At 32.9% G+C, this 13798-nt stretch overlaps 1 protein-coding gene across 2 annotated transcripts; it reads right to left on the bottom strand.

The window, feature by feature from the left end:
- Nucleotides 1-2853: 2853 nt before the first annotated feature.
- Nucleotides 2854-13472, bottom strand: Ppt2 (palmitoyl-protein thioesterase 2). 2 transcript variants are annotated; one of them, XM_071593206.1, is made up of 6 exons: nucleotides 12779-13468; nucleotides 12546-12687; nucleotides 12208-12315; nucleotides 9413-9686; nucleotides 8932-9195; nucleotides 2897-3008 (listed from the first exon to the last, which is right to left on the bottom strand). In XM_071593206.1, exons 1-5 carry the CDS (start codon nucleotides 12914-12916, stop codon nucleotides 8997-8999), a joined length of 861 nt encoding a protein of 286 aa, XP_071449307.1. In that variant the 5' UTR covers nucleotides 12917-13468; the 3' UTR covers nucleotides 2897-3008; nucleotides 8932-8996. The 2 variants fall into 2 exon arrangements, with proteins under 2 accessions (XP_071449315.1, XP_071449307.1); XM_071593214.1 differs by lacking the exon at nucleotides 8932-9195 and having other exon boundaries at nucleotides 2854-3008; nucleotides 12779-13472.
- Nucleotides 13473-13798: the final 326 nt, after the last annotated feature.

The following is a 13798-nucleotide window of genomic DNA, read 5'->3' as shown; positions in this document are numbered from 1 at the left end:
ATTTAATATAAGTTCATTGCATGAGCTACTCCAAAAAAACAAGATTATTGTAGATAATGTACCATGTCCCTATGCACCCAAGATATTGTTAAATTTCCAAATATTGATACATAGGTATATAAACCTATTTTCTAAAATGATAAAGTATTTAAAAATGAGATATGTGAACTCAAGCCTTTAAACAAGACATATATTAGCTACAGAATTATATGACACATAACTAAACCAAACGTTTTTGGTCAAAAAGATTTACAGATAACAAAAAATTAGCAGTTTTTGTCAGTTCTTTCTTTTTTTCATACCAAGAACGTCGTCTTCTTTCCAGATTGGGAGGCCTTAATATTCAGACTGGAATTTTGACTAATCCTACAGATTTAATTTGAGGAGAGAACTTTGTAAACTCCACAATATTTTTTAAAATCGTAGTTGCAGATTTAGCTGATACTCTCCCATCTCCTTCCAAATTACATGTAATTCTATTATTTAATGATTCCTTAAGACTTCTGGTTCCCAAACTCTTTCCAGAGTGAGCAAGAGCAAAGGCTAAATAAGAGAAATTAAAATGGTTTATTAGCTTTCCCTGCCATCTTTCACGCATAATAGTCATCTGGGAAAATCCAAGGGTGCCACTAGAGCAGGACTGCTGTTTCCACAAAAAAACAATTCTCTGCTCCTGATAAATACTACTTTCCAAAATTACACAATTTATGACACACAATATTAATATAAGTGATCAATAATTAACCTGTTCAATGCGAAGACCTCACCATTCTGCCTTCTGAATTGAGGACAAACTTTTAAGTTCAATTAAAGCAACTATCTCTCCCACTACATTTAAAATAAAACTATGTAGACTTACGAAGCAAGATTTATTCCAGCATGAATGAGTTTTTTTATATGCACATTTAAAACCATTTATTATCAGCATATCTATTTTTTATTCTTTCTCCCTCTGTCTTTTGTATATACTACTCTGTCCAATAAATACGTGAACTGAGGCCATAAAAACTTTATTTTGCAAAATTTAGTCCGCATCGATTTGGTCACCTTCAAAGTACTCCCAATTCTCCATTAGTTGCTATGCACTTATCCTATCTTCTTTTCCGAGGCAGTCCTCGGCAGTTAGGCTTTTTAGTTTTCTCGTCATTTCTTGCTTTATTGTGTCCACATCTTCCCAGTGATGTCCCCTCATCACATTTTTGCATTTAGGGAATAGGAAAAAGTTGCAGGGGGCAAGATCGGGCGAATAAGGTGGATGATCAAGGATGGTGATTGAATTTTTTGCCAGAAACTGGCGAATAATCAAGGCTGAATGAGCAGGTGCATTGTCATGGTGAAGGATCCATCCATCATTGACAGTTAAAATAGTGTGCACTGTTGATTTTCCTAAATTCAGTTCATCAGCTATCATTTGGACAGTTTTTCGATGATCGATAAGGACAAGGGACCGCACACGATCAATGTAGTCGTCAACACAGGTGTTTGAAGATCATCCCGGCCTTGCGTCATTTGTGGCGTCTTGTCGGCCAGGGCTACAGTGTGCGTCATTGTGTATTTGTGTGTGCCAGTGGCATTGTGTATGCCAGATTGTGTATTTATTGCATAGACCACTTACTGTGATTGTTTTTTCCCCTTTTTTGAGCAAAGTTAATGAGTCAATTACTGACGAGTTCTGCTTCATTCAACCACTTGAACAATAAATTATTATTATTACAATAAAATTTAAAACAACATTTCCATACACACATTTTATTCAAAATATAATTTGAATAAATATACATCTTTGGGTCAGTTATGATGAGCAATATCCTAAATGTAGTACACATGACAAAATAAGAGATGAAACATTTTGAATTATGGCAATACATATAAAAAATGTTATAAATAAGAATTCAAGAATACATTCCTCAAGCACTTCAAGGTATATGGCACAGCAGATAAGGTAAATTGGTAACGTTTCACAAGCAAAGTATATAATGTATTACCACCAATTTGAAATAAAGAATAACACAAGCCATCTTAAATATTAGAAAAAGACGGTTCAGTTTTATACAGGTCAATTTGTCACACCACCAAATGGTACAACCATTACGCACATGGCTATTCATATTTGGGAAGTTGTGCCAATTTCTGAATTTAACTGCTAACTAACATGGCACTACTCAATAGAATCAATAAAATAACTGAATTCAGAGCATAACTTCCAAAATATTGAGTAAGGAAAATTCTTTCAGAGCTTAAAGTAAATATATTATCATAAATTCCTTCGCTCTAAGCTGCATGTAATTGGACAAAATATATAATCAATTGTGTATACACATATGAATGTTAAATTCACAAGCATTGTTTTGCTTTATTTATTCTGAAATACAGTAGATCCTCAAAATCAACTGTCTGAAATTTGCAGCCTCAAAGCTGTTTTGGTAAATATCATGAGAGCATGTTAATTTATTGACAATTAGGCATTTATATGCTCATGGTCTGTTTATCATTTGATTAGGTTCAAAAGAGAAACAAACATATGTTTCAGTTCCCATAACCTTCATCACAAGCAATACATGTTAACATATGGTAAATATATTACAATTTACTTTGTTGTTTTGATGCAAATACTGAAAATTACAATTAGATACAGTGGACTTGACTGCACACTTAATGTATGGGTCAATTAGATGAATAATGATTCCAGACATGAAAGGACAAAAAAGGATTTTATAAGGAGAAAAACAATTTCTTTTTAAGGATTGATTATCATTTTTCTCTCTATCCCATTCTATCTATATGCATGAAAACTTCCAAAGGAAAATAAAGCAGGAAATATTATATTTCCTTTTACAGCACTCAAAACATTTTCAGTAATTACAGTATTTTATGGAGAACCCATATTTTTTCTTTGATGTAGTTGACTGTGTACCACTGTCCACAATGCAAGTGGACTGACACAGAAAATGTTAAGATACCCAACCACATATTTATATTACTCTTGCTTACTCTTTTCAGAGGCATTCCTGTAAAAAAGGCAAAGAGGAAACCACTCAGAATAAGACAAAAATATGATGAGAATCTCTCTACTAAGAGCATGTGCATTACTACTCGCAGAGATTAGTCCCATAATTTTCATTTATCATTTCTCACATTTCATGGATTTCAAAGTCATGGCTTATACAGTAATTGATCCCAAAGAAATATCGGGTATACACTGAACTATTAATAAAAGTAAATATTTTATTCAATAGCACAAACTTAAAAAAACATGGGCTACGCACAGCACCAGGGCTGCTAATACCATAAGCTTTTGATAACCATCTTAAGGTTACAAGTTTACATGCAAAATCTTTAAGAGATGCAAGTTAACAATTTCATTCCCTATTTGTACATTCATTCATTTTGACCACCTGCCTGGACTAGGTATTTGAATTACCCAGTGGCCCCTGATTTCCAGCACATCCGGCTACCAGCCTAGATGCTATTGAGGACATCATTAATGGAAAATACTTGGTTTCAGCCATTTTATATCGATAAAAGTCTTCACATTCACCACTAAATATTTTAAATTTTAGCAAACCAGTGAAAAAACTATTTTGTCTCTCAAAGTCAATTTATAAAAAAGACATACACATTTAAAAAAATTGACAAATTTGGGTCTCCATTGCAGACCCTTTCCCTTTACTTTCGCTTTCAATGCTAAGCATTGAAAATCTTTTAAATCAGTGAATTTTTATTTTACCTCAATAGTTGCACAATTACTGGAGCAACTGCTCACATGATGATCTATTCTCCAAGGTGGGGCATCTCAAATTAAAATTATGGTGGTGAAGAGAATTTGGTACATGATCACATTCTTGTTTACTCTTCATATTTAATTCAAATGCAAATGAAATAAATTTCCTGTTCATGTTCAATACTCTTGTGGAGTGTACTCAAATGTGCAAGTATTTTTAATAAATTAACTGTCTCAACAAATATGAAGGCACACTCAAATACATCTAGAAATTTCACCATTATTTTTATAATAAATATATAAATAAAGTTCTATAAGGTAGGAATGAGCTGATACCAATGAAAATATTTGAGTTTTTCTACAGCGAGGCAGTCTATCACTGTTCTATGAGTGATGGGAGGGAGAACATTCACTTTTCCACACAAGAAAATATGAAAGTTGCTTGCTTGATGATTATTTACAATGTCATTCAAAATTCTATATATGAATAATTGTTTATTCATAAAGATGGTGGAAACAGTCATTATATATTCACAGGGAAAGGAACTGGCCCCCCCAACCCTGTTGTGTGAATTTCACATGCAGAAAGGTTTAGTATTGGGTGAACTCTACCATCACCTATCAAACCGACCTTTGGTCAATAGCTATTGTGGTTTTTTGCTGTGCAATATGGACAACTACATCACTTAGACTTTCAATCATTTTTTTATCCTAGAACATGTATCTGCAACCACATTATGACTGATGTTAGACTTGTTGACACTTATACTGATACTCCAATGGAAAAACAACTTATGAATAGTATGAAAATTAATATGACAACTGTTTATAGTAAAAATATTACTATTCTGATAACATTTACACAAGTCATTTAGATCATTATTATATTATAATTTTAATGGCTAAAAATATAAGGTGTACATTTAAGTGGATCATATTATTTCCTTGATAGCTGCTTTGCTATAATTTTCAAACATTGGAGTTCATAACAAAGGGATACAACATGCATAATTCATGAGGTCAGCAATGTACGATTAGAGTCTGTCGATAAAATAGCAGGCATCGAACTGAGGTGCAACAAGCACAATAACTCAAATTTAGAATAGCATTCAAAATTATATCCATGCCTACTATAGAATGAATACTTTGAATAAAATCATCAAGATATTATAATGCATTAAAACAGGAGTAAAAACACTGACATAACTCAGTAAATAATTCAACCTAATACCCTGTGCACAAGTTAGCGGCTAGACTAGCATTCTATAAAATTTCGTTTAATTCTGTAAGAGAACTCCATCATTTATAAGCATGAAAATTAGGATGCATCATCTAAACATACACCCTTTGCCTTATTCCTCCCTTCTATCTTTCCCTTCATCAGACCCTCCAAATACACTGATACAGGTTTCATGGTATCAACATTCCTGATGTAACTGTATTTTTGCCCTAAATGAAATAATTCACCTCTAATCATAAACATTTTTCTTATTAGTAAATGTTCTTACGTCATCATCTTAGTCTCAAATCAGATGATGACAATATGGGAAAGGAAAAAAAATCTGGTGGAGATTTGGCTTCGCATTGTAACCTAAAAAGAGTGCAGCTGGTACTGACTCTAATCATGTACATCTTAGTATTCTTTTTGATTTCCTTGAAACCAATGAAAGAAACATGAAGTCGCATAAAAATGGATGAGTGCCAAGTGCAGTGAGATAGAACATTTAGATAAGGAAGGTAGATATGAAGTGATGAATAAAGAAGCAAGAGATCCAACACTTAATGAGAGTCAGAAGCAGCTCTCAGATAAAAAAACAAACATGGGAAAACTACTAGTGAACTAGACTAGGTGATAAACAGGTGGAATGAATACATTGAATGGGAGGAAAGACCTATGGAAAGTGAATTGAACTCAAATGCATTGTATGTTACAAAGAAATTGGTGGAAAAGTGCAAATTTTGTTTTTATCATAATATGAATTCAGATGAGGAGTAGGAACAAGAGCTGCAATAGGTCTGTTGAGAGTAATTGGCAAAAGAAACATGGAAAAGAAGATGAAAGTAAATGATGTATACATTAATTTGGAGAAAGCCTTTGATATAGTTAAATGGGAAAAATTAAGGATGATTCCCAAAAAAAAAGGGATTGATTGGAGGGAGAGAAGACTAATAAAAGACCTATATCTCAGATAGAAAGTCAGAGTAAGGATAAGAGGCCTATTGATAGATGAGATTGGAATAGAATAATAGACTGCTTGGATATAAGTAGAGGAGTGAATGTCATAGGTAAAAGAGTGAAATGAATCAGGTTTGCTGACGATGTGGCTAGTACAGCTGGCAGATGGTAAACAGAAAGTCATAGGAATTCGAGCAGATGTTAACGATGACCGTAAAGAACATGAAATGTTTATAAGCAAGAAAAAGACTATAGAGTATGATAATAGGAGGTAAAGGTGAAAGGGTCAGTATCACATTGGAAGGTGAAGAGACCAAACAGGTAGAAAACTTTAGGTATCCACAGAAATCACATCAAGAATAATTATGGCAAAAGAGGTATTTAATAATAATAAGAAACTACAGTGGATACCTTTGAAAAAGGAAGGGAGAAAGAGACTGGGAAGATGTTACATCAGGAGTGTGATGATGCATGGAACATAGGAATGGACTTTGATTTGAAAATTTATAAAACACCAATACTGAAATAGACCCCTTGGAATGGGACACAAGTATAATAGTCACCACACTGATGCAACCCACACTTACATTTTTAGAATTTAGCATAAATGAAACAATAATTTTAAGTTGAAACTGACTGAGGGACAAAATATTAATATCAGCTCACCCCTAATATAGGGAGCAATATTCCACATGCTAACCTCCTTGTCATTGACAAAAGAGACAAAGACACAGGCCAAATGACACAAAGTGCCCACAACTTAAAACACAACGTCATTGATTAAAATATCAAGACTTGCTCCTCATAAATATTGAATTAACAATAATGCTGAAAATACAATTGGTTTTTGATAAAAATACCTACCAAATACAATACATTTAAAAAAGTAAGAAATGTGTAATATGTACACCTTACAAGAGTAAAGTACTTAGATATGTATGAAAACCTGAATATTGTTTATATCATCATTCAGAAAACAGTAACCACAAGAGGGCTACAATTAATGCATAAATGCATACATACCATGCATTTTTATATTCAGGCTAACTTTGGAATTGTTCTCTTTTTTTCATGAATATCATAAATATAAATAATGTGCCTTTGTTTCCATATACATATCACTTCTGTCCTGTTTCTTAAAAATTTCTCAGTGCCATTCATGCTTGGAAATATTATTTTTTTGAGATTCATTACAATAAGGAGAAAGAGATTTTAATACATTGTATTAAATATTAATGGGTAGATAATAATAATCAATTACTATTGATGAATCAATAGCTATGACCTATCAACAACAATAAATCAAATTTCAACACTTGCCCAAAACAAGACAATCTTAAGCATGGCATTCATTTGTCATTTTTTTAAATTTTACAGCCACAATTCGTTTGTAATTTGGTATATAAACTCTGAATTGCAAACAAGCTAACACTTATTGGATGGTGTAGAAATTTGTAGAAGGGCAATCATTTTTATGAAGCTACACTATGACTTAATGTTTCCGAGAACTGAAGTCATAATTTGCATAAAAATTGTAATCATAACATTTTAGCTGCATGGCAAGGTAGCAAGTGACTTCATACAGGGGTTATGGGCTCCAATCCTGAATGATGCCTTTGGACAATCTGATTTAAAATCAAGTCAGTGTAATTTTCTGGAAAATAATACCTTATTGGAAACAACCACAGCAAAGGGAAAGTAACTAGTCCCCTTCCCTGAACATCTGCAATTCATGCACCATAGGGCTTGGTTAAGGATGTGCTCTACTTCACCTATAGCAACAGCCAATAGGTTACGAGTAGATATAATGAAAAATAAGTTTCAATAATGAGTTATCAAGAAGTCAAAAATATCAGTTGATTGTGTCAGAATAGGATCTGGAAGCTTTGTTACTGGTAAGGATCAGGTATGAAGTTAAAGGATGCTATAAATTAGTTATGCGTCACGTTGCTGGAAGCTGGATTCTGTTAGAAATAATAATAAAAAATTGATCTTTAAGATTCATTTACATTTGTTTTTCAAAGTCTTAATTTTGTATTTTTATCAGATTCTACTAAAACCTGGACTCTGAGGAATGAACGAATCAAATAATATGAAAATGATACATTCGTTTTAGAAAGTAAAAAACAAAATCATAGCGGCATAAGAAGAATAAACAAAGCTGCAATTTTTCTATCTGCAATGGATAAGTACCACAAAATCAAACCTGACAATATTAAATATTATTTCATTAGTAATTATTTGCAGATTCTTTAAATACCATAACGTTATACCATACAATGAACTTAGTTATAAAATTTTTAAAGAATAAAACTAAAGAAATAATGACTCTTGAATGCATAAGCAGGGAAATTGTCATTAATAATTCATATTGAATAATATTAATAATATAATTCATAATTGAATATAACTGGTAAATATCCACTCAAGATCATGTCTTAATGGTTTATCAGAGCTCAAATGGCTGAGACAACTTCATACCAATTATTAAAAATAACTCAGATTTTTTTTATTGATTTTGGATAAACCCACAGCCTGTACAAGCCAAGTGAAAAACGAATTCATTACCAAATAAAACTACTAAATGTGCCCTAATTGCATCAGGAATGGTATATTTTTGTCTAACTTAAACTTAATTAATTAGATATCACTTTTTATAGAAGTTGTGAAGTGGCTTTTAAAACTGAGGGACTATTTTATAACAAGGGCCATTCCACCAAGGTTGGACAGGGTTGAATTGTAAAGCCAGAAGGGGTGTTATTGATGCTTTCGAGAGGAGGTACAAAAAACAAGAGTAGAATGCTGACAGAAAGAGAAAACTCTCAAGAACAGGACTGAATTCGGACAACTCCTAGTAGTTTTCCAGATAGTATCAATCTAAAAAATAAAAACAGAAATGAATATCTCAAACTTATCTCAACATCATAAACCACTTTGCATTCCCTGGATAAATTTTTCTTGGAGTAGAAACAAAATAAGATGGTCAAATAATAACATCTAAATTAAACATGGACATGCAATTTCATGAGCATACCCCTCTTTCTTAATCCATCCCAGTGGTGTACAAATTTCTCCTTAGTCCAACTACTCATATTGCCATTAATCTAAGTAAGGAATCACATGATTGTCAATAACAGTCAAATTAAGATGCCAGTCAAAATGCTGAACTCCATTGCATACAATTGTGGTAATTTTTCCAAATTTATCCAATGCTTTAAGTCCAAATAAGTCTTTGGTATAAATATCCCGGTTCCTCATTTCAACCACTTCATCACTTAAATTGTAATATCCAAAGTGACTGGAAAGAAATAAATATTGATAAATCCTTGTTTTTTCAAAAAGAAAATGCATTAAATAAGATTAACCTTTCTGAGAAGAATAAAACTTCTTAAATCAAGTTTTGAATTTTCAGTGAAAGGTATCTGATAAGGATTTATTATGAAGAAAAGACAACAAAATGGTAATTATTAGATTATTAGAGAAATAAATTATGCTACTGTCTTAATCAAACTTACCTCGACTGCCAAGGTGTTATGACACCATCATCAGGACCACCAATTAAAACTAAACGTTCAAGAGAAGTAAAGCTAGCCAGTTGACTTTCACTTTGCGATGTGATGATTTCATTGTTTAATTGAGGTAAAAAGGCACTGTAGCGATAATAAAGAGATTGATGGTAAGGATCATTCCAGTAATTGGCTACAGATGTGTACTGGCCCACTTCCGAATAGAATAGTTCATAAGCCGTTTTCTTCCACAAATTTGGAAAAAACAAATGCAGGAACTTAGCTAAAAATTAATAAAAAAGAAAAGTTATAGAGAATATATTTTCATAATACAAGAAAAAATTTGTATTAAATCATTTATTGAAACGACCTTAGACTGGTGGTGTGTTTACCTCACTGATCCATTTGACTCTATGCCCATATGATAAAATTAAATTAAATAAAGAACAGATAGTAATTATTTTCCACTTAACTAGTGAAAAATTATTACTATCTGTTCTTTATTATGTTTGAATTCCACCACATCACGTCTGAAACTACTCAAGAGATTAAATAAATACACTTGTACTCAAGTTTTCAGGTATATAGGCGAAAAAGAAATGACAAAATGTAACTGTAGCACAAAACAGCTGTTTTCACATTTACAGAACAAGGAATTTCAGACCATTTTATAACTACAAAAGACGAATTTTCAGACCACGCAACTTATGGCATAAGAGGCCTTAATCTGGATGTGATAGTGTGATATGGCATTACCATATCCAAATTAAGGCCTTCATCATTAAACCATAACTGACGATGGACATAGTTAAAGTGGAATGGACCCACCTTAAGTTGAGATTGCCCAGGGAAAATTCAAGCATCTGAGAAAAATTAAACGGAGCGTTCAACACTAAAAGATTAAAGAATTTTTATTTTGAGGGGCAAATGAAACTTTTGTGGCAGTGCAGCACATTACCTTCACAATTCAAGTGCTTAAAAGTAAAACTGAGAGAAACACTTGAAAGAAATGATAATATTAACATACATTTTGGGTGGCTACGCGGGAAAGGAGAGAACATTTTCAGAAAACTAGAATGTAGTTTTGCTTTGCATGCTTCTGAGAGGCCTTGCTGCTGGATTCATTCTTTTATCGAGATTGCAGTCTCAAAGATTGTTTCAGACGACAACAGTTTCGCTCACTCCTCTGGATGCATCTTGAGTTAAAGTTCAGGTCTTTGACCTGTTAAGGGAGTATAACTATTGTCACCTGAAACAACATATGAGATGGCGATCCCGGAAGAAGTATGAACCGTTATTGATCAATGATAGGAGTTAGCTGCCCAGCATATGTTTACCACAGTAATGCCAATTGCTGCTGACCTCTCAATACTGATTTCCATGGGGGTGGTAAAGTTAAAGGTTACAACTAATTCTCAATCAACAAGGTCCACATTGCCCTGCTAAAAGAATACTATGGATTTGCAACCCAGTGCTTTGAAGATCTAACAGCAGTGGTTAAGCTTATTTCCAGCTATTGAAAGATACACTGAGAAGCACTAACCAATGAGTTCATATTTCCTTTATCTGATTTGTACTGGGCAGTTATGAAATCTTTCTATAAATTAAATTATAAGTACATAAGAATTTACAAAATAAAAGTTTTGAATGACTTCATCATCAAATAAGGAATGGATCTAGTTTTTGATAGTTAACCCGCATTTTTGGACGTAATACTCCGAATTCATGAAGGTTGCCAAAGCATAATTTTTCTATCCCCCATCACAACACTATTGATCTTTACTCTCCTGAATGAATGAGCATTGGACAGAAGAAAAAATAGACCTTCAATAATTTCCTCGGAGCTACTCTGTATATAGAGAACAACCAAATGCATGTCAACAGCTAAGAGATTCATAGAATTAGAAGGGATAAGGATAGAATTCGAGACAATTTAGAAATCAAAAAAGGTTTGGTACACCATACAACTGAATACTCTGCTTCAATTTCAAAATTTGAACTTGTAGTAAATACTTAACTCTGGTTCAATTTCTTGATATTGCTAAATGAATATATCAATTCACGGTTAAAAAAAAACTCATTCTTAACATTAATACTTGCAGTAAAGATTATGGTAAGCATTCCCATTTTCACAGACCAGAGTAAAATTGAAATGGGCTTAGGGCTAAAATGTAAAAGGAACCTTCTTTTGCATTACTTGAATTGTAAATACATCAGTTTACGCATCTGCTAACATCAGTTGCTCAAGATTGTTTATTCTTCCTTAATGGTCAATTTATTAACACATGTGGCTCCATGTCCATTGCAAATAACTTCACTGACTTCAAGATGATAAAAACAACACAAATTTAATGAACTTTTGACATGCTACACCCAAAAATACCTCGTGTCAAATAAACAGCATGTAAACTGAAGAAAAGTATCTAATATATGGAACCTTCTTAGACAGGGCCGATAAATCCAGATCATCCTAGTAGATGAGTAGATTACATATATAATTCAAGTCACTGGTAATGCTCGAACAAAATTAAAATCGGTTACATTAGAAAACTTACAGTTGTCCTAAGAATATGAGGTTTACTATGCCAGGGGTTGAAACAAATTATATCTAAAATATATTGGAAATGCTTAGACAGGAGGCCTCTAAATCAAGATGTCCCAAGTAGAAGAGGAGGGAAAATAAACAATTCAAGACACGATTAATACCCAAACAAAATTTTAAAATAGGAAATCATCATGGGACTCTACAAAGATAAAGTTTAATGTCAGTCAGGGTACGAATAATTCTGTATTAATGTACGTACTTCCATACTGTCCAGCCTGTGGAGAACTTAAAGATATGAAAGTCTTCACATTATGTCCAGGAAAACTCTCGAGGATTCCACGAGCAATTAAACCACCTTGGGAAAATCCTTCAAAGACAAATTCCATATAATTATTAAAATTGCTTCACTTCTTAAACAGCTCAAGAGGCTTATGAACTATCAAACGTGCAAAGAAAAAAACTTCACAACAGAAAGGATTATTAATTTGTTCTTCATTAAATTATTTTAAATTAGTCGTTTAAAATTGGAAAAGCTTGAAGTTACGACTTGAATTTCATGATCTGTTTTTACTAAACCTTAAACTGAAGTCCATGTACCAATTAGGTGTATTCCATTAGGATGTGATGCAGAAACGTTCATCATATCCGAGCCAAATGCTTTCACTTGGTGCCACATTGATACCAGACTAGACCAGCCATTAAATCTATCGCTTACATAAATTTCAGTCCCAGGGTGAGCCTAACAAAAGCCAAAAAAATTAATGTCACACTTTTTATATGAAAATCTACATCGTGGAATATTGGCATATAAGTTTGCTTCCATGCATAACCTGTTTGATCCTGTTTGCCAGAAGCATGAGGCTTCCTTTTGCAGCCATGACTCCGTGGATCAAAACAACTGGCTTATACGCAACACAGTGCATAATGCACAAAAGAGCGCAGACATATACAAAAAATTGGAGTTTCATTTTGCTCTTCCAATTGAAATAGTACTCAGCAATATGCTTTTATCCCACCTTAGTTAAATTCTTGAATACTGAAGAAAATTGGCATTACAGAAATGGGATGCTATATACATATACACAAAACGCACTTAACGTAAATAAAATAATGCACGTCATATTCTCTTGAAGTCAGCTGTGGTCGAACAATTTCAATAACAAGATCAGACGCTTTCTTCGTGCTTCAACCAATCAGCGGTCTCATAAAATCAACCGCCATGACCAACATATGAATACAAATAATACTGACATTATTTAGGTAAAGAGCTCCCACAGAAATTAATAATAATTTTTGCGTGAACAAATAACAAAATAAAAGGCGCACAGGATTAACTTCGTTTCATTTAGGTTGTTTATTTTCCTTCATTGCATTTCGAGTTAAAACGTCCTGCTTCCCGCAAATATAAAACAATTGATTGGAAATTTTCATAACAATCAAATTCGTTCACTCTTCTTTCAAACCAAATAACTAAAAGTTTTTTTACAGTTTATTATTATAAACAATTCTCTCTTTTCTATTGCACGCCATGAGCGTTTTGTTTAGACCACGACCATGAAATGATCACGTTCGCGCAAATCCAAATTTCAACTCTATTGTTTGTAGGCGGGAAAAACAAACTTCATTGAGGATTGGGCATTTATGCGGTGAATTAGATGGAACGACTACATTTTCTTCCTTCTTAGGTATACTATCTTTATTTTCTTAATTATTTATCATAAAAAGTTTTCCTGGTTTTGGTTCAGGCAAAATGTTCTTGTGTAACACGTACAGATTAAAATTGTTTCAAAATGTTTGGAATATTGGATTTGAATGAATATTTAACATATGTATCTGGCAGAAAAATATGT

This window comes from Hetaerina americana, unplaced genomic scaffold, assembly GCF_022747635.1.
Source record: "Hetaerina americana unplaced genomic scaffold, ioHetAmer1.1.p SCAF_1, whole genome shotgun sequence".
NCBI lineage: Eukaryota > Metazoa > Arthropoda > Insecta > Odonata > Calopterygidae > Hetaerina > Hetaerina americana.
This window is presented reverse-complemented; position numbering and strand designations above follow the sequence as displayed.

Bases quoted from the DNA above. Each gene is read 5' to 3' on its own strand.
- Ppt2 (XM_071593206.1), bottom strand. From the start codon at position 12,916: ATGAAACTCCAATTTTTTGTATATGTCTGCGCTCTTTTGTGCATTATG. The intron at 12,688-12,778 runs GTTATGCATGGA...GGCTTTTGTTAG, and splicing joins TGGCAAACAGGATCAAACAG to GCTCACCCTGGGACTGAAAT. The intron at 12,316-12,545 runs GTACATGGACTT...TTGTCTTTGAAG, and splicing joins TAATGGAATACACCTAATTG to GATTTTCCCAAGGTGGTTTA.